Consider the following 21,948-nt stretch of genomic DNA (forward strand, 5'->3'; position numbering starts at 1 on the left):
TCTTTCTGCCTTTATTTTTGACTGCATTGCAAAAACAATATCTGAAACCATTGGGATTTATTTTAATTGTAGAAGACAATGGTAATTTTTATGTTAAGTTTCATATCATGTAATATTAATACCAAGCATACTGCATTTTGTGTTTGTGCAATGATATTAGAACCTGCATGACATTAAAAAAAATTTCAGAATAAGGATTTATTGTTTTTAATGTATAAATAATACTATCTTACCACATCAATAATTTTTTATCTTGAAAGTAATAGACAGCAAATTTCTGATTTTAAAATACCATAAATATACACAACTTTAAAATGCCATAAATATATACAACTTTAAAAGTATTACGAATATTATAAGCAAAAGAACTACTTTTTTGTACCATGTTTCTAAGTTTTCTTAGTTTCAACTAAAAAATTAAAATATATATAAGCAAAAACTGTTACTACATTATTTCTCTCCTCATTTCCTATCTTCCTCCTCCTTTTCCTCCTTCTTTTTCTCCCTTCCTTCCTTTCTTTCATAGGTTACTGCAGTGATAGAAATGACCATAATTGATGATGCTGAATTTGAATTGACAGAGACTTTCAATATTTCCTTGATCAGTGTTGCTGGAGGTGGCAGACTTGGTGATGATGTTGTGGTAACTGTTGTTATTCCACAAAATGATTCTCCATTTGGAGTATTTGGATTTGAAGAAAAGACAGTAAGTTAAATATATCAGGGGGATGCATGCCTTATTTCAGGCTAGTGTTTCATGTAATTTTGAGTAGAAAGTGTCTTGCATTTTTGTTTTGAAAGTCTTGGCCAGGCGTGGTGGCCAGTAATCCCAGCACTTTGGGAGGCCGAGGCGGGCAGATCACAACGTCAGGAGATCAACACCATCCTGGCCAACATGGTGAAACCCCAGCTCTACTAAAAATCCAAAAATTAGCTGGGCATGGTGGTGTGTGCCTGTAATCCCAGCCACCTGGGAGTCTGAGGCGGGAGAAATCGCTAGAACCCAGAAGGCAGAGGTTGCAGTGACCCGAGATCACGCCATTGCACTCCAGCCTGGCGACATAGACTCCATCTCAAAAAAAAAAAAAAAAAAAAAAAAAACAAATCCCGGCATGGTGGCTCACGCCTGTAATCCCAGCACTTTGGGAGGCCGAGGCGGGTGGATCACAAGGTCATGAGTTCGAGACCAGCTTGGCCAATGTGGTGAAACCCTGTCTCTACTAAAAAAATACAAAAATTAGCCTGGTGTGGTGGCGCATGCTTGTAGTCCCAGCTGCTTGGGAGGCTGAGGCAAGAGAATCGCTTGAACGCGGGAGGCAGAGGTTGCAATGAGCCAAGATCACACCACTGCATGCCAGCCTGGGCAACAGAGTGAGACTTCATCTCAAAAAAAAAAAAAAAGAAAGTCTTTATTACCCTTCACGTATGAGTCTCTTCTCAAGGATCTTTTGAGTGGGCTATTGAATTAGGGGCCAATCCTCCAGCCTGTGCACACAATTTGATAGTAATGTGAGCCTTAATATCAGGAAATTACGAAGGGGAACAGATTCCTATTTATTGGGTGTAGTAGACCAAGATGTATTTTTTTTTTTTTTTTTTTTTTTTTTTTTTTTGAGACGGAGTCTTGCTCTGTCACCCAGGCTGGGGTGCAGTGGCCGGATCTCAGCTCACTGCAAGCTCCACCTCCCGGGTTTACGCCATTCTCCTGCCTCAGCCTCCTGAGTAGCTGGGACTACAGGCGCCCGCCACCTCGCCCGGCTAGTTTTTTGTATTTTTTAGTAGAGATGGGGTTTCACCGTGTTAGCCAGGATGGTCTTGATCTCCTGACCTCGTGATCCACCCGTCTCGGCCTCCCAAAGTGCTGGGATTACAGGCTTGAGCCACCGCACCCGGCCCAAGATGTACTTTTCATCCACACCACCTATTTTCTGCCTGCTTTACTGCCAGACCACCATTCTGGTCACAGGCAGGATTCTGTCATGGGTCTGGGTGTTACATCCCACAATGGGTTTACCTGGTGAGGGATTTATATTACCCACTGTTATGCTAGTCTGTTGTGTCTTATGTAGAACAAAGCACCACAGTCACCCCCCACCAGCTCATGTATTTCTCTCTATTTCTTCTCACTTCTCATTGGCTGTTTACTTCCAAGACTTGAAAGAAGGAACCCAATTATTATTGATTCAGCCACAAAGAGAGAGAGAGAGAGAAAAAAAAAAGCCTAATTAATCATGAAAACTAAGTGTTTGTGCAGCCAGATTTGGTACCCAGTACTAAATTGTCACTACATCTTAAGTGTAAAACACTATAAATTCCATTATAATTATTATTACATAATTATGACATAATATTATGACCTTACCTTTCAAAAGAAATTCCAAGGTATGAATTAACCATAAAAGTACTCAGATAATCCCCATATACTCAGCAACTTTTCCGGCTCCATATGTCACCATTCCCTTCATTTAATCACTTATAGGTAGTCAGTAATTCACATAGATCGCTTTTAATTAATAAACCAATTGCCGTAATTTTCTACTGTCCTGTGGATGCAGGGCTAGACCCACAGCTTGCCTGCAAGGGCTGGAGTTCCCAGATGCTCTAAAATTGAAATATAACAAATAACTGCCTAATGATTTGGCTATTTAATTTCAATTTCATAAGAAAATGAAACCTGTAAGAGGGATAGAACAAACTTTCACTGTAGCCCAGTGAGCTCTTCCTTGAAAAAAAAAAAAAGGGCAGCTGTGTTTGTAAGGAGTGTTGGATTGGCAAAAGAGTAACTGAATATCTTCCAAGCAGCAGAAAATTACATAGGAATATGTAATTTATTTTTTATAAAATGATTAAAAGTTCAGGGTTTAGTGTTCAAATCTTCAATTGATGAAACTTCACAATAACGTTTTTCATCAAACTTTTGGACTTGGGCACTGGACAATGTGTTTATAATCTACTCTTACTTTTAGAGTAAATGAATACCTACACTAGTATTCATAAATAATTTTTATTCATTTTATTGTAACTGCGATCATAAACTCTAGTGTTTTAAACCTAGTGTTAAGCACACTTGGTCTGGGAAATAATATCGTTACAGCTACAAATTTTCAATTTGTCTTAGAGTCTAAAGGAAAGATTTAGGTTACCCAATTCCTACTGTATTGTTGAATATGTAAAGCACACGTGCTTGGGCTTTAATTCATTAGATGTTGATGGCTATTTTGATTGTTGGTGATAATAGTAGCTGCATGATGCTCAGCCCTTTGTGACTGCTTCCCTTGCTTATATCCTATCTTTCCTATCACAAAAGTTTCTTGGTAACATGGAGTTTGTCTTTTAACCTTAATGAGATATACAATATTGTGCACACAATAAACATTCTGTTAGCACTATTTGGTGACACAGATTAGATTCACAGCTGAGGTACATTGAGAAAAGACTGTTAGTATAAATCCATCAAAATTAACAAGCTGTTCACAAGGGCAATGTGGTAAGTACACGAAAGCCCTGGGAATAGCAGAGACCCATGGAAATCTACCTGTGAAACCTAAACTAAAATGTTACATCTATAGAATCAAGAAGACTTATATAATGGATTTTCTCTATTTTTTTCTTGCTAAATATCTCTAGTCCCTGAGGAGTGGTATGAACAGTTTGGAGTCAAAATATCCTAATTAGATTCCAGGCTCCTCATCTCCAAATATATGTATATGTCTGGCCCTCAGATTTCTGTGAGTTTCTGTGAGGCTTAAATAAGATAAGGTATATGTAAGAACTGACACACAATAGAAGCTCATTTCAGTTTGTTCTAAATCTGTGCTCTTGACATCAATGCAAATCTCATGAAGAAAACAAAACAAGATTGTATTGCATGTTAAGCTTCTATCTGTCTTGAAAGTGGAAAGCATTGTGTTATGTTTTCTATTTATATAGCAGATGGATGATATAGGTTCAATGAGGACTTTGCTTCACAGAGTCAACATATGTACTTCACTTAAACTAGATCTGTTAATAAGGACTTGTATAAAAAATAAATAGTGCTGGTAAATGAATGTATTGAATCTCCTCTCTTTATCTCAGATTAATAAAACCACTTTTAAACTTCGACTCACTAAAGTAGGTACACTACAGATAATTCAGAGGACAGTTTAGGTCTGTATTATGTGGGGAGCCTCATTGTAGTAACAAAGATCCCCCCATATCCAGTTTCTTCATATAGTAAATGTGCATTTCTTCTTCATGCAGGAATCCTGCACCAGAGTGCCCAGTCGGCTGATGCTTATGGACACCTCTTATTCAGCTGGCAACTCTCAGGCCCTAGACTCTGTCCATTTTGGGGTTCTGTCCTCTTCTATGTCCTGGGCATCCTCTCTGTTCACCTGCCAAATGGAAAAGTAGAGGATGTGGGGTCTTGTGTGGAAGTTTATGGCAAGAATATTAGCAGCATAAGTCATTTCTGCCTCTATTCTCTCGGTCAAAATTCAGTCGCATGCCCTACCTAATTGCAAGAGAAGACAGGAAATGCCAACTAGTTGAGCATCTAGGAATAGAAAGTGGGATTTGGTAAAAAAAAAAATTTTCTGCCACACGATCATAACATGTAACATTCATTCTAAACTTTAAAACTGCAGTCATTGTAAACAGAAATAAGATTCTTTTTGTTTATCCTGCTCTTTTTGTTTGTTTCTTTTGCCTTACTGGATTTTCTTCTTTCAGGTAATGATTGATGAATCCCTTTCATCCGATGACCCAGATTCATATGTGACATTGACGGTTGTCCGGTCCCCAGGAGGAAAAGGAACCGTACGACTTCAGTGGACCATAGATGAGAAGGCTAAACATGACCTTAGTCCTTTGAATGGGACCCTTCATTTTGATGAGGTATAGTCAGCATTAGGACTTGTGTGTTTTTTCCCTAATTTGTCTTTGAGTTTCTTTTTCCTTTTTATTGTAAATTCAGGGAGCACATGTGCAGGTTTGTTACATGGGTATATTGCATAATGCTGGGTTTTGGGCTTCTGGTGAGCCCATAACCTAAATAGTGAATATAGTACCCAGTAGGTAGTTTTTCAGCCCACACCCCATTCCCACCCTCCCACCTCAAATAGTCCCCAGTGTCTGCTGTTTCCATCTTTATGTCCATGTATATTCATTGTCTAGTTCCTACTTATAAGTGAGAACACATGGTATTTGATTTTCTGTTTCTGCATTAATTCATTTAGGATAATGGCTCCTAATTGCATCTATGTTGCTTTAAAGGACATGATTTAATTATTTTATATGACTGTGTAGTACTTCATGGTGTATATCTACCACATTTTCTTTATCCAGTTCACTGTTGATGGACACTAAAGTTGATTCCATACCTTTGCTATTGTGAATAGGTTGACAGATATCTGATGTTGAGTGGAAGCACCTGCCCTGGTGTGGGGTGCAGGCAGGGAAGGATGGTAAGAAGCGATCATGTTGGAATGTGTTGGGGTCTCTTGGGGAGTGGTAAGGGGGTACACCAGCTTCTAGTCCTGAGCCAGCAGGAATGAAGTTTGCTTCCCTCTCGTGCCCCTGTTTCAGGACTCATGACTTTCAATTCATATAGACTGTCCTTTGGCTCCGCAGTGCAGCTGCAGGCCACAGATGTGCCCCTCTAGGAGCTGCTACCAAAATGGGTTCAGGGCAGGCCTCTTCCCCTGCTCCAGGGCAAGCAACTTCACAACTTGTCTGTCCTCCATTGCTGGGACACTGTTGCTCTGTGTAAGGAGGGGGAGTTGGGCCGTGTTCTTCCTGTAAGCCCAAGTGGCACAGGCTCACTTTGAGCAGGGATAGAGTCACTGAAAAAAAGCACACAAAAAAGCTTTCTTTGTATGCATGCATTAACTCCCAGTGGGAAGAACCACAGCTGTGTCTGCAACAGTCTAGAGTGGGAGATGACCACCTCTCTACCACTGTCCCTAGGCGTTGGTGCTGCCCTTTTCAGTGACTGGCCCTATGCCTGCATTTCCTTTGTCCCAAGGAACTTTGGTGGGCTGTGCTCCCCCTCCCTTATGGGCAGCCTGTATTGTTTATCTTAGATCTCCAGAAGTCCTTTGGCTCCCTGGCACCCACCCGTCCTCCGTGCTTCCCAACGTCAGAGCCAGTTGTGGGGTGTATTTGCAGGAGATCTGGTGGTGCAGGGACTCTAGAGCAGAGAGGTCTCAGGCAGGGCAGTGGCACTACAGGTACACAACCACTATGGCACCCTCCATCTCATTTTTGGTCTGAGGGGAACATAGACATGCCTGCACAAGCTAGCAACCCGGTTCTCTGTCCCTGGGAAGTTCCTGAATAGCCACTTACAGCATTGTCTTGTGTCATGAGCACAGAGTGGCTCCTCAGAAGCTTGACAGTCAGGAGATTGTCAGAGGAGTGAGGAGAGGAGAGAAGCACTCCCACCTACTTTCCATGGGGTTCCGAGCTCCTTGGGGTCCATCTCTGCGGACTCTTGCTGCTTCCGTTTTCTACACCCCAGCTTCTTCCCACTGGCCCTCTGACAGATCCTGGCTCTCTTCCACCGGTTTTCTGTTCAGAACTTGTCCTTTCACCAGTAACTTTGGTCATCTTCCTGAGGAGAACTGGCACCTGATGTCCCTAGAGAGTCATTTGCTAGAGGCAGTGGGCACTGTGCTGTCGCTGCTGAGGGGAATGGTGACTGTAGTCACCCTGTGTGGCCACACCTCGCGAACTGTCTTTGATTTTCTTTTGCATAGTATTACTTGTGAATGCATGCGATAATATTTACTATTGAATTTTTTTGGAAATCCATATGCATGATGGGGGGAAGAAATCACACACAACACACACACACACACACACACAGAGAAACTCTAGATCTGAAATCAAATTCTTTTTTTTGAAGTTTTTATTGATACATAATTGATATACATATTTTCAGAGTACATGTGATAAATTGATACATTCATATAATCAAATCAGAGTATTTGAGATATCCATCACCTTAAGTATTTTTTCTTTATGCTAGGAACAGTCTAATTATTCTGCAGCTGTTTTGAAATGTACAATAGATTATTATTACCTATATCAAAAAAATTTTTTTTTTTTGGAGACAGGGTCTTGTTCTGTCACCCAGGCAGTAATGCAGTGATGCGATCATAGCTCGTTGAAGCTTCAACCTCCCGGCTCAAGCAATCTTTCCACCTTAGCCTCATGAGTAACTGGGACTATAGGCTTGTGCCACCATGCCCAGCTATTTTTAAAATTTTTAAATTTATTTTTTTATGTTTTATTTATTTTTTTTGAGATGGAGTCTCACTCTGTCATTATGGCTGGAGTGCAGTGGCACGATCTCCACTCACTGCAAGCTCCACCTCCCAGGTTTATGCCATTCTCCTGCCTCAGCCTCCTGAGTAGCTGGGACTACAGGCACCCGCCACCACGCCTGGCTAATTTTTTGTATTTTTTAGTAGAGACGAGGTCTCACCGTGTTAGCCAGGATGGTCACGATCTCCTGACCTCGTGATCCACCTGCCTTGGCCTCCCAAAGTGCTGGGATTACAGACGTGAGTCACTGTGCCTTATCTATAGTCAAATTTTAAATTCAGACTCTGCCCCCATTTTACCATCAAAACTACCCCTCTCTCACATTTTTCCTCTCCTGATTGAAGGCAAAGCCAATCAACCACGCTGGATGTCTGGGTGTCATTCCCAGCTGCACCCTTTCTGTAATTGTTACATGTATTTGATTACCAAGTTTAGTCAGTTTTCCCTTTAAGTGTGTTTTCTGACTATTCTGACTGTGCAGAACTTCTATACTGACTCAAAATACTGATTGTGTAACATAATAAGACAATGTCAAACTTACAAAAACTCATAGGTTGTAACATCCATGTACACTTTGAAAAGAAATTAAGGAAGTATTTCAGCCAATCAAAAAAACTGAAACACAATAAGTAGTTTGAGAATAGCAAGCATATTGCAGTCCATCTGTATGTGTCTCAGCCTCCCACACTGATAAGAAGTGAAGGTGCAAGGTCCTATCTACTTTGAAGTAGGAACATAATCTTTTGGCCCATACAGTTGGTTTCTGTAAGTTGTAAGAATGACTCCCCTTTTCAAAGTTTGGTCGGACATTTACAGATCTGTTTCTGTTTCTTTATGTCTTCATCAACATGAGCCTGAGAACCTTGGCTGGAGTATCAACCAACCCACCGTAGGATGTGATTTTTCTGGTTGCCTGTGTTCATTCAGTTTCTTCCTCCTCTTTCCATTCTTTGGCTAGTTTTAATAATCAAAAGAAGTGAGGAAGCAGCATATGGAGCCCAGTTAAGCTGAGCACAGAGTTTTTTGTTTTTGTTTTTTTAAATGAATAATTCCAACCTAACCACAGGACAGTGGTATTTACCAGTCAAACTCCTAAGTCTTTTTCTGGAAGAGAGGATGTGGAGGTGGAAGAGACAATCTGATTCTAAAATATACATGGAAATACAAAATGCCAAGAATAGCCAGCAGCTCGCAAAGAAGAATATGGAGGGTGGCCCTACTTAGCCAGTGTGTCATATAATACACAGTTAAAGTAAATAAGACAGTGTGATATTTGCTCTGGGATGAACAAACAGGCCAAAGAGAAGAAACTAGTCCAGATTTGTCAGTCTTTTTATAGTTTTTGCTTTTAGAATCATGTTTAAACAGTTTTCTTAATTTAATATCTAAACAGCTTTCTTAAATTAATAAAGATGAAACCAGAAGGCAATTAGTTAAAAAACAAAAATACCAATAAAACCTGATTCATAAATTTAAAAAACTTAGAAAATAAGAATTGACAAGAAGGAAGTAATTACTAAAAGAAAATATTGAAAATTGTAAGAGATTATATAAATGTAGACAAATAAATTTTTAAAACCTATGTGAAATTGGCTCTAGCAGATATACAGCAGATATAGAAAGTCTAAACCTATGCACTTTTGAAAATGAATAGAGAATAAATATTACAAACATTAAAATATCTGTAGGGGGTTTTCCAAAGGAATTCTAACAAATATGCTTACATTGTCCATGTCTACGTTTTTTTTTTCAGTCTAGTGACTCTTCTTCAGAGCCTGCAACATGAGATGGCACAGAAACAAATACCTTTTTGCCCTTCAGTATTGCAATATGTGATTAAGGAGGTCATCAGTGATGCTCTCTGGCAGTCTGTTTGCCATGCACCTGTTCTGCCATCATTTTTGAGGTGTGATTACCCTGATGGCATTAAATCTCAAGGCAGATGTTGCAAGTATATCATCCACTTACTTCTCAGATTCTGACAAATTATGACTCATGAAACATCTAGGTTGTGTGCCCTAGCCATGATCTGAAAACTTCTCACCTGAGGAGCATTTAGAATTTAGAAATTAGTTTCAAATGTCTATAAAGATTTTCCTCAGTAATAAGAAGCAATAATTTTCTGGTTACCAGATTCTTACTGCTATATACACTTCCCAGGTGATTAAAAAGGTTTTCTTGTTTTGAGCATAAAATCTACACTAAAATGGCAAATAGTCTGATCTTTTCCTCCAGCGAATAAGGTCATTCGTTTTTAGAGTACTGCATTAGGAGGGATGGTGTTGTTTCTAGATTCCACTCTCTCCATCTACTTGTTTAGTCATCTGCCTGGTATATTTCATGTACAACTGTGTAACGGCTCCATTGTTTTTGTATGTCTATGTCTGAATATGTGCAAAGATCTGTGTCTCCCACAGGTTCTAATTGGTTTTGAGGATGCCTTTCATCATCTCTCAGTTCTACTCATGGCTAGTGGTATCCACTGCATCAGTAATGCCTAGGTGGATCTCCATTCCCACAAATCGTTCTCATAGCAACTTAGTATTCACATTGGCAATAGGGAAACCTAGTCTACAGAAGCTGTTGTACCTACTGTACATACCAGGTTGTACCAATACTTACTGTGTAAATATTTCCTGGACTTTCTCAAAATGTAACAGTGACTGTAGATTCACCATTGCCCATCTTACAGGGAAAGTCTCACAATAATTCTGTTCAATCCTACCTTTGGTAACAGGGCAAAGTTCTTCTTTCCTATTTCTACTTTATGCAGGACAACTAAGCTCCATACTCTGTTTATAGAAACATACAACTCTCTGGAACTGATGAATGGTCCATAGGTGATAAGTCAGGGGGATATTGCACTTTACCTTCCTTGGGGAGAAAATTATGAAGTGGAGATTGGTGTCCAGAGGCTTTTTAGGAAGTACTCTTGAGGTCAACACCTGTGTAAGTGGAAGAAGCAGGATTGGGCAGGGATGAAGGCAAACCATGAGGCAGTTGAAACTGACACTATAGTATACTACAATTTATTTTGAAATGGGACTGACCCTTCAGAGCTGTCTGAGTTAGAATGATGTTAAGTTTTATAATCTTGTGTTGAGCAGTCATTGTGTGTGGAGCATGCCAGGAAGAGCATTTGACCATGTGGGAAGGGGTTGTCTTCAGATGAGGCAATTTGCAAAGGAGCCTGACAGATGAGAGTTGTCTGCTAGAAATGCTTCCAGCAGACAGGATAATGAGTCCTTTCCAGGAGGGGAATCTTAGTGAACATCAATGCATCCACCACAGAGATGCAGGGTAGGGCCACGTTCAAGAGAAGATTGTTCTGAAAAGTTCTCCCTCTCTTTCCCTTGGTCTTTTATGATATAACTTATTCTTTCACTGCCCACTTTGACTCTTTGCCTTCTACCCATTCCTGCTTCCTTCCCGCCCCATCCACTTTTGTTGGTCCCAAGAGTATTCCCTATTATGTCTTTCCTCTCTTGTCTTTCTCTTAGCAGAGTAACTTATAGAAACTTTGTTAAGTATCACTGTAGGCTGGTAAAAATAAAATGGTCCTGGGAAGATAAGAGGAAAGGAAATATACAGAGAACAACTACGCCAATACTTTGAGAATCATGATGCTTATCATTTTTATCTCTACCTTTTCCTCCACATTCTAAAACAACTTTAATTTGTCCTATGCATCACTGATTAAATTTTCTGCAGTTTGAATTCTGCGTTTTATTGTTTCTCATGAACATTGTAGTTTTGCAATTGCATTTTTTCTTTGAGATTTTTATTATTAAATAGTGTTAATCTCTTCACTTAAGCTTTTGTTTCTTCATATTTGCTTATTGTTAAGCTTTTGTTTCTTCATAGTTGCTTATTGTTATTTTTACAATATATGCATTTTAAAAAATTTTGTAAGGGCTTCTAGGAAAATATGTACTCCCTGCCTGAGACCTCATTAGATGTACTTATGAAAAATCCGTAATTCTGGGATGCAGTGCATCACTGTCATTCCTTTTACTCTCTACATATTATGAATTGGAAACTCAGAAGCGATATAAGGAGGAAAGAGCTGATAACAGTGGGAACACTAAAGCTCTGAGGTAGGTGGCAACCAGTTATTCTTGGTTAGTGTAGTCTCTGTGGCCTGGAGTTCAAAGAAGTCAGGAAATGGGTCTTACCCCCAGTATTAGTTTGTTCTCACACTGCTAATAAAGACATACTCAAGACTCAATAATTTATAAAGGAAAGGAGGTTTAATGGACTCACAGTTCCACATGACTGGAGAGGCCTCACAATTATGGCAGAAGATGAAGGAGGAGCAAAGGCATGTCTTACATGGTAGCGGGCAAGAGAGCATATGTAGGGGAACTGCCCCTTATATAAAACCATCAGATCTTGTGAGACTTACTCATTATCATGAGAACTGCATTGGAAAAAACCCACCTCCACAATTCAACACCTCCCACCAGGTCCCTCCAATGACATGTGGGGATTATAGGAGCTACAATTCAAGATAAGATTTGGGTGGGGACACAGCCAAACGATAGCACCGCCTCTGTTGTTCTTCCTGTTATTTAGGTTCATGGCATGAAATGTGTATCCTGTGGTCTACTCCAAATTGATTCCTTCATTAGTGAAATTGTACCTATATTTTAGAAACATTTTAATCTTTAGTTTCTTTCTTTCTGTCAGTCTTGGCCCTTTATGGTGTTTACATGTGCGTTTGAAGAAGACATAATTCACTCAACCAGTCTCTGCCAGTTTAACTCAGAAGTCTCTTTCCTCCATCTTTGTTTAAATTTGCTATAAAAATATATGTGCTCATGGAAAAAAATAAAAATAAAAATAAACACCTCAATCAGTACACAAGGATGTAGAAAAACAAATAAAATTCTCCTGACTCCTTCTGAATCTTGCATTCCTACTTCCCAGAGGTAACCGCTATTGACAGTTTTTTATATACCCTTTGAAAAATTTTCTATGCGTATCCAAACATATGTATCTTATTCTTACACAAATGGAATTTTACACTGCAATCTGTTCAGTAGCTTGCTCTTTTTACTTTATAATCTATCTTAAACATTTATTTTTCATACTAGCCAAAATCCATTGCACTAAAAAAATTGGTTACATGTTTTTCATTGCATAGATTCCCCTTATTATTTGATACTATTGACATTTCTTCATGAGCACTGGTTTACTGTGGTGTTTGTAGTTCTCTTACATTTTTTCTGTCTTTCTGGGATTCATATTTCTTGTTTAGTATTTAATTCTGTCTAGTTCTCCTTTCCCGAATGTTTATATACTTTCGCAGACTTCTATCACCTATAATTTGTATTATTTTCCTCTCCTTTACTATCTTCACAATCTTGGTTCTCTTGAGATATGGGAAGTAGCCACTGAAAAGTAAAAAGGATATAGATTTTATAGCGAGCTAGACCTTAATCCATATCTTCACTCTATTATTTAATGCCATGTGACTTTAGGAAAATTAATTTATCTCACATTTGGGTTCTTAGTTGCAAAATGGCGATAATAAGGCTTAATCTAAACAAAGGCTCTGAGCATTGCATGAAATAATATTTGTGAAGAAACTAACCAATTTACACACATTTAGAAAGTGTTTGATACAACAACTGTAATTTAGAAACATTTTAATGAAATAGCAGGCTGCTACCTCAACTTAATATCTACATCATAGGATAAAAACTAAACGCTTTAAATTTTTGAAGTTCAACACCTTTTCTACACCATAGGATAAAAAAATAAAGGTTTTAAATTTTGTAAAAATAGGAAGACTTTGTATTTCTATTTTCCTGAGATAGCCTATATGTAGTGCCATTTCTCAAACTATTGCTCTGCACTGCTATTCAGCAGAACAGAAATAATTGTTCTGAATTTTAAAGAAAAAAAGGGATTCCAGGTTCACATGGATTTGGGAAAACCTTGATTGAACTAAGTAGGCTCTTTTTATGCAGGATTATTTTTAGATACTTTAATGTACTTAAGTCCATTTTGAATCTCTAATAGAAGAAATATTCTGAATTTATTCCTCTGTGAAACTTCCCCATCACCTTTTTATCCGAGAACATTTATTACTATCTTCTATAACCATTGGCTGGAATTTTCCACCTGTAGTCACCCTTTTCCCCCTCTTACTGGTCGTAGATTTCTTTGAGAAATGAAGAGCATATGGTATGAAGAGCTGCCTTACATATACAGTAGATAAGGTGGAGGGCAATATAAACATAAAATATAGTTGATTATCATGATTCACAGTAGCCAATCCTTATCATTCACAATCCCCCACTTGTGAATTTCCCTACTCACTAAGGTGTATTTGCAACCTTCAAAGTCGATACTCCTGGTGTTTTCATGGTCATTCAGGGACATACAGAAAGTGTTGGAGAATTTGATTCACCTGATTTGTACATTTACAGCCGAGGTTGAACAAGTCAACACATTGACTTTTTGTTTCAGCTCTCATGTTGCAAACAAATGTTCTTTTTACAGTCCATTTATTATCACTTTTTAAAATTTTTGTGCTTTCTGTTGGTGAGTTTACTGTTTAAATTTGCCCCCAAGTATAGTGCTGAAATATGGTGTTCCTAAGCACAAGAAGGCTGTGATGTACCCTAAGGAGAAAATATGTATATTAGATAAACTTTATTCAGGTGTGAGTCATAGTGCTTATTAAACATGAGAAATGTATTTGAATGATTCTAAGTTTTTGCTAATATGCACATGTCTGCAAATGACCACAAAAGTTCTCAATACTGATTTTGGAGTTACAAAATTGGGTGAGTAAACAAATGTGCAAATAAGGAATCCAAGAATAGAGGAACCAACTGTATATAAAATCAGTAGCACCTTGGAGAAATTACTGTACATATAAATACGTATGTAAAGATGTTCATGGCAGTATTATTTGTAAGAGTAAATAGCCATTGTCAGATAAATCTTGCAAATAGTTTAAAGGCAAACAATGGAATCCCCACAGCAATGAAAATAATACATTGAGTCTGAGAGCGATGGCTCACGTCTGTTATCCCAGCATTTTGGGACGCCAAGCCTGGTGAACCATTTGAGGTCAGGAGTTTGAGACCAGCCTGGCCAACATGGCAAAACCTCATCTTTACTAAAAACACAGAAATTAGCCGGGCATGGTAATGCACACCTATAGTCCCAGCTACTCGGGAGACTGAGGCAGAAGAATAGTTTGAACCTGGGAGGCGGACGTTGCAGTGAGCTGAGATCATACCACTGCACTCCAGCCTGGGTTACAGAGTGAGACCCTGTCTCAAAAAAAAAAAAAAAATACATTGAATCTACATATGAAAATATGGGTAACCTCAACAGTGTGCATTGAAGGAAAAATTAAGGAGACATAATGCATTTTAGAGTGAATAATAGGATGGGAAGAGTTTTGAAAAGGGAGATTGAAATGGGCTGATAAAGGGGACAAAAAGAATAAATTATAATAAAAGACCATTTGTTGTCCAGTAGAAACAATGCTGCTGACAGAAGGACCAATTCAAACTATACACTTGAGATCCAAGAAAAAAAAGTAAGAAAAAATAAAATCATTAACATTCTTATGAATTACCAGTAATGAAAAACAATGTACTATGAGAAAGAAGTATAAAACACCTAGGAATAGATTCAGCAAGAAACAAGTGGAACTGATTAATAAATAAAGATAAAAACAAAATCTTAAAGGTGAAGGTAAAAGAAAACTGAAACATGCATATAAAATACCAAGTTCCTGGATAGAAAAACTACATTTTCATATGAATTAGGCCCTTTACTGCTACCTTTAGATACTTTTGTTAGCTGGAAGGTGCCATTACTAATTTAACATCAGCAAAATATACTATGAGTTGGATATCCAGTGATGATGAACAACGGCTGACATCTCAGGACTGTCGGTTGTCCCTACAACTGTAATCTAATGTCATTCACACTTTTTTTCCTCCTTTGAATGGAGCTGTTTCTTATAAATATTAAGTCTGTGGCCTTTGTTTACATAATTGTGTGATCATTTAGCTTTCTTTAAAGATTGGATTTTCAACGGTTAAAATTTTTCAGTAAATTTAATGGTTGTATTCTTTTCCCATTTTCCCCATAAAGAACCCAAATGGAATTTGTATTCAGAACTGATTTTCGTGGAGTAATTCTTTCTAGGTGCAACTTATAAGTCTAGTGACAAAAAAGACACCCTTAAAAGTGATTATGGACATAAACATTATTCTGCTAATGACAACATTCAAACTTTGGCTTTGGTTAATCTGGAAAATGCACTGTTTCTGTCATTGGATGTAGACTGAGTCCCAGAAGACAATTGTGTTGCACACACTTCAAGACACAGTGTTGGAGGAGGACAGGCGTTTCACCATTCAGCTGATATCAATTGATGAGGCAGAAATATCTCCAGTAAAAGGTAAGAGAAATTCACATTTTTGGAAATTAAAAAGTAAGTTCTCAGAAAAAAATGTAATAAAATAACCCATAGTTACAAAAATGGGCAGTGTTAGGTTTTATAATTCCTAAAACATAAAGATACCATTTTCCACATGTATTAAAGGTTAAGAATGTTTTAAATTAAAATTACAATACCCAATCTTGGTAAGATCATAGGTCAAAGATTTCATACTGCTTAGTTGTGTAATTTTTTTTTTAATGAAGATGTTTATTGTAGCAGTGTTTATAAAATGTAAAATAAAATATGTCAGCTTCCTAAGTGGTCCAATAGTAGGAGACTAGTTAAATGTGTTAGAATACTATGCAGCCATTCAACATGATGTAACAGGAAAAACTGTTAATTACATTAAAAAATAAGAACACATAACTACATGGATAACAGTCACATTAAGAAAACAGATTTTACAACAACATGCTAAATGTAATCTGTTTTGTCATGTGCATGTCTTACATGAGGTTGGAATTATTGATTTGAAATGTTAATAGTGGTTTTTGATTACCTGTATTTTTAAAACATATTTACAATTATCACACATTATCTTTGTAATAAAACATTATTTTTAAACGTTTCATATTATGTTTAGCATTATAGCCTATGTACATCTATTTTCATCTGAAAGTAGTTACTCAGATATTTTGACATTTCAGAAACAGGCATTTTAATTCTCATTTGCCTCCAGTTGATATGATGATTTGTTTCTTGGATCCATAGAGAAAAAATTAATGATTCTAAAATGGTTTTATTGTGCTATAAACAATAATAACCAACCATAAAAAACTGGTTCAGAAACTTTTAGCATGAAAATTTGGTGATTGTTACATTTCTTTTTTGCCATCAAGAACTCCATTCTATGCAAGGGTCTGTGGCTAAAAGCAGGTTTCATGTCCAAGGAAATTTTTAGAATTGTAGAGTATCTATCACTATATATACTTAGGGTAGTTATTCTTTCTGCATTTTTGTTTAGGATATTTTCCAACAAGGGAATCATATCATTGCACCATATTATTTTATAAGTCTTTAGTTAGCTTTAGTTAACTCTTTCATAGGTCTTTAGTTATCCATATCATGTTAAAATGACAGATGTCACATCGGCTAATCAAACATAGAAGAATATATCATTGGATCAGGATAAATCATTTACCATACTAAAAAATATTTTTTGAGGCAAGATCTTGCTCTGTCACTCAGGCTGGAGTTCAGTGGTGTGATCACAGATGCCTGCAGCCTTGAATTCCCAGGCTCAAACAAACCTCCCACCTCAGCCTCCTGAGTAGCTAGGACTACAGGCATGTGCCACTATGCCCAGCTAATTTATTTTTATATTTGCAGGGATGGAGTCTCCCTATGTTGCCCAGGTTGGTTTTGAACTCCTGGGCTCATGGGATCCTCCCACCTCAGCCTCCCAAAGTGTTGGGATTACAGGTATGATCCACTGCACCTAATTCTTAATATATTTCTGTCTGACTGTGACACTTGCTGTGACAAGCCACTGTTGATTCCATTAATCCATTGTCAAGCCAAATGAGAGTATAATGATCTAGCTCTTTGTGTCATGAACCCCTAATGTGTGTTTCTGGAAACAATTTTCTTTAAGTTTCTGCTAAGTTATATGGATACTCAAATACTTGATACAGTTTTTTATTTCATCTTAGTAGAAATATTTGACACAGGTTTATAAATGCTTACAGTCAAATGATAGAGTCAGAAAATTAAAAATGAAAAAGTGCCCCCAAGAAGTCTTGCTTTTGCCACATAGCCAGTTGACATAGCTGTGTAGCCAATTGCAGTGAGCTGCAAAATGGTTACTATAGAAGCAAATTAATGCCAATGGTAGAGGAGCCCTTGCTTTTCATGAGAGTGATAGGGAAATTACTGCCAATTTTCTTTCTGCCCCTTTCATTAAAATGTAATCTTGGGCAAGTGATTTGCATCCATGTCTTCAAGACCTCATTGTGCTTCAGTGTCATCACAGGTAAAATGAGGATTTTAATATCTAACTTACATGAGAGTCATGAGAATGAACTAGATTCCTGTGTGTAAAGTGCTTAGAAAGTTGCCAGGCATATACTAAGTGCTTGTGTGCATCTGCTACAAAGCGGTCTATATCATCTTGAATTTAGGTAGTGCATCAATAATTATTCAGGGTGATAAGCGAGCATCAGGAGAAGTTGGGATAGCTCCGTCATCTAGGCACATCCTCATCGGGGAACCCTCAGCAAAATATAATGGTACCGCTATTATCAGGTAAGGACTTCATGATTTTTCTTTGCCTATGTGGAGGTTACAAAGTTTTATTTAAATAATTAGTCTTAAATCCATCATTCTCAATACATACATAGTCTTCAAGCATTAACATCCTATATACTGTTAACATGCTGTGGAGAGGAGAACAAATTTTGGGCAGAAATTGAAGTAATATCCTGACCTATCTTGATGTTAGATCATGAGAAGGTTTCTGACTCTTGAGTGATTTGCACAAATTATACCAAGGAAAACACATGGAGTTCAGATCAGAAAATCTATGCTTTCACCTCTGTTCTGTTACTAAACATGTGATATAAAGGAGTTACTTCATCTCTGCAAGCTTGTGTGTCTTAGCTACAAAATCATTCCTTAGAAAATCATAAGGGCCAAACATTTTGCTTCCAAGTGTTCTAAAATCGGTCTGTATTAGTCTGTTCTCACACTGCTATAAAGAGCTGCTTGAGACTGAATAATTTACGAAGAAAAGAGGTTTAATTGGTTCAAGGTTCTGCAGGCTGTACAGAAAGCATGACTGGTGAGGCCTCAGGAAACTTAAAATCATGGCAGAAGGCAAAAGGAGAGCTGACACGTCCTACCTGGCTGGAGCAGGAGGAAGGGGTGGAGGGGTGCTACTTACTTTTCAACAACCAGATCTCGTGATAACTTGATCACGAAAACAACAAGGAGGAATTCCGTCCCCATGATTCAGTCACCTCCCACCAGGCCCCACCTCCAACATTTGAGGTCACACTTTAGCATAAGATTTATGTAGGGACACAGAGCCAAACTGTATCAGGGCCTATCATATAACTAAATTAGTATGATCATAGGCTAGTTTGTTTCTCGTAAATTTTCTTATAAGGGATGGGAAGCAACTATCAATGGCATAGCTGAGTTTGACTTTATACTTTATCCTCATGGTAGTTATCCAGAAGTAAGGCTATCCCTTCCCATCAGCATGCCCTTATGTGAAGGGTCTTCCAGTCTTTAGATAACTTAAGACTTTTCATACTTTGTACCTTTCGTGTTAAGTGAAAAGCCTATAAATATTAATACTTCTTTTTATTTCTTTAAACCTTCTGCTTTTAGTGATAAATTTTTGCCTGTATTCCTGTCAAGATAGATTTACACTAGCTTAATACTTTGGATGTTACTGTCTTGGAACTTTAAGACTTTCTTTGGTTTATAGTTGGTAGATGAGGTTATGTAAAAGAGAACTGTTACTGAAATGGATGAAAATTGATTATTGTTAAAAGAGAAAATGTTTAAGAAAAGTACCTTCAACTGAAATGTATTGGATATACATTTGTTTATTGTTGTAGCCTTGTTCGTGGCCCAGGAATTCTGGGGGCGGTCACAGTGTTCTGGAGGATATTCCCTCCTTCCATGGGGGAATTTGCTGAAACATCAGGAAAACTGACAATGCGAGATGGACAGTCTGCAGTCATTGTAGTAATACAGGTATCAAATTAGCTGGTTTCTGTTATGCCCTTTACTGTGTGTGCTGGTGTGTGTGCAGGTGTGAGCATGTGTGTGTGTGTATGTGGGTGGGGGGGTTAGAAGTAGGGAATGGGAAGGAGGTAAATATTCCAGCATTTATGGTTGTTGGCATGCACATGCGTGTGTGTGTGTGGATGACAATGGGGACTGGAGAGAAGGTTAATATGACAGCATTTGTTGTTGTGGAGGCACCTGTGTGTGGGGTTAAGAGTGGGAATGGGGAGGAGATTAATATTCCAAAATCTGTTATTATTTAGAGGTTAGGAGTTTTTTTTGAAATTTCACAGATTCTACTGTCGATGACTCTTTGTCTTTCTCTAGGCTTTGAACGATGACATTCCCGAGGAAAAAAGCTTCTATGAGTTTCAGCTCACTGCCATCAGTGAGGGAGGAGTTCTGAGTGAATCCAGCAGCACTGCCAACATCACGATGGTGGCCAGCGACTCTCCCTATGGCCGATTTGCCTTTTTACATGAGCAACTTCGAGTGTCAGAAGCACAGAGGGTATAGTATGAAATGCTTAAGACTTTAATATCATTTTTATTTTTACATATTAAAATGCTTTCTTAGCAAGATGGCCGAATAGGAACAGCTCCAGTCTCCAACTCCCAGCGTGAGCGACACAGAAGACTAGTGATTTCTGCATTTTCAACTGAGATACTGGGTTCATCTCACTGGGGAGTGCCGGACGATCGGTGCTGGTCAGCTGCTGCAGCCCGACCAGCGAGAGCTGAAGCAGGGCGAGGCATTGCCTCACCTGGGAAGCGCAAGGGGGAAGGGAATCCCTTTTCCTAGCCAGGGGAACTGAGACACACAACACCTGGAAAATCGGGTAACTCCCACCCCAATACTGCGCTTTAAGCAAACAGGCACACCAGGAGATCATATCCCACACCTGGCCGGGAGGGTCCCACACCCACGGAGCCTCCCTCATTGCTAGCACAGCAGTCTGTGATCTACCGGCAAGGCAGCAGCGAGGCTGGGGGAGGGGCGCCCGCCATTGCTGAGGCTTAAGTAAGTAAACAAAGCTGCTGGGAAGCTCGAACTGGGTGGAGCTCACAGCAGCTCAAGGAAACCTGCCTGTCTCTGTAGACTCCACCTCTGGGGACAGGGCACAGTAAACAATAACAAACGGAGCAGAAACCTCTGCAGACGCAAACGACTCGGTCTGACAGCTTTGAAGAGAGCAGTGGATCTCCCAACACGGAGGTTGAGATCTGGGAAGGGACAGACTCCCTGCTCAAGTGGGTCCCTGACCCCTGAGTAGCCTAACTGGGAGACATCCCCCACTAGGGGCAGTCTGACACCCCACACCTCACAGGGTGGAGTACACCCCTGAGAGGAAGCTTCCAAAGCAAGAATCAGACAGGTATACTTGCTGTTCAGAAATATTCTATCTTCTGCAGCCTCTGCTGCTGATACCCAGGCAAACAGGATCTGGAGTGGACCTCAAGCAATCTCCAACAGACCTACAACTGAGGGTCCTGACTGTTAGAAGGAAAACTATCAAACAGGAAGGACACCTACACCAAAACCCCATCAGTACATCACCATCATCAAAGACCAGAGGCAGATAAAACCACAAAGATGGGGAAAAAGCAGGGCAGAAAAGCTGGAAATTCAAAAAATAAGAGCGCATCTCCCCCAGCAAAGGAGCGCAGCTCATCGCCAGCAATGGATCAAAACTGGACGGAGAATGACTTTGACGAGATGAGAGAAGAAGGCTTCAGTCCATCAAATTTCTCAGAGCTAAAGGAGGAATTACGTACCCAGCACAAAGAAACTAAAAATCTTGAAAAAATAGTGGAAGAATTGATGGCTAGAGTAATTAATGCAGAGAAGGTCATAAACGAAATGAAAGAGATGAAAACCATGACACGAGAAATACGTGACAAATGCACAAGCTTCAGTAACTGACTCGATCAACTGGAAGAAAGAGTATCAGCGATTGAGGATCAAATGAATGAAATGAAGCGAGAAGAGAAACCAAAAGAAAAAAGAAGAAAAAGAAATGAACAAAGCCTGCAAGAAGTATGGGCTTATGTAAAAGACCAAATCTACGTCTGATTGGGGTGCCTGAAAGTGAGGGGGAAAATGGAACCAAGTTGGAAAACACTCTTCAGGATATCATCCAGGAGAACTTCCCCAACCTAGTAGGGCAGGCCAACATTCAAATCCAGGAAATACAGAGAATGCCACAAAGATACTCCTCGAGAAGAGCAACTCCAAGACACATAATTGCCAGATTCACCAAAGTTGAAATGAAGGAAAAAATCTTAAGGGCAGCCAGAGAGAAAGGTCGGGTTACCCACAAAGGGAAGCCCATCAGACTAACAGCGGATCTCTCAGTAGAAACTCTCCAAGCCAGAAGAGAGTGGGGGCCAATATTCAACATTCTTAAAGAAAAGAATTTT

The 21,948-nt window shown here is 38.9% G+C and overlaps 1 protein-coding gene across 15 annotated transcripts in view; it reads left to right on the top strand.

Moving 5' to 3' along the window:
- ADGRV1 (adhesion G protein-coupled receptor V1) overlaps positions 1-21,948 on the top strand; it is a 597,366-nt gene that overhangs the window by 192,222 nt on the left and 383,196 nt on the right. For 14 of the 15 annotated variants that reach the window (XR_012413865.1, XR_012413864.1, XR_012413866.1 and 11 more), the window contains 6 exons: positions 527-706; positions 4,714-4,878; positions 15,631-15,748; positions 17,911-18,034; positions 19,357-19,495; positions 19,856-20,038. Coding sequence is in view for 11 of the 15 variants with exons in the window: in XM_005557361.4 (XP_005557418.3) it covers positions 527-706; positions 4,714-4,878; positions 15,631-15,748; positions 17,911-18,034; positions 19,357-19,495; positions 19,856-20,038 (909 nt within the window). In the remaining 4 variants the exon portion in view is untranslated. Of the gene's footprint in view, positions 1-526; positions 707-4,713; positions 4,879-15,630; positions 15,749-17,910; positions 18,035-19,356; positions 19,496-19,855; positions 20,039-21,948 lie in introns of those variants that run through there. The other variant, XR_012413867.1, reaches the window with a different exon arrangement.

The sequence above is a fragment of the Macaca fascicularis genome, chromosome 6 (assembly GCF_037993035.2).
Source record: "Macaca fascicularis isolate 582-1 chromosome 6, T2T-MFA8v1.1".
Classification (NCBI taxonomy): Eukaryota; Metazoa; Chordata; class Mammalia; order Primates; family Cercopithecidae; genus Macaca; species Macaca fascicularis.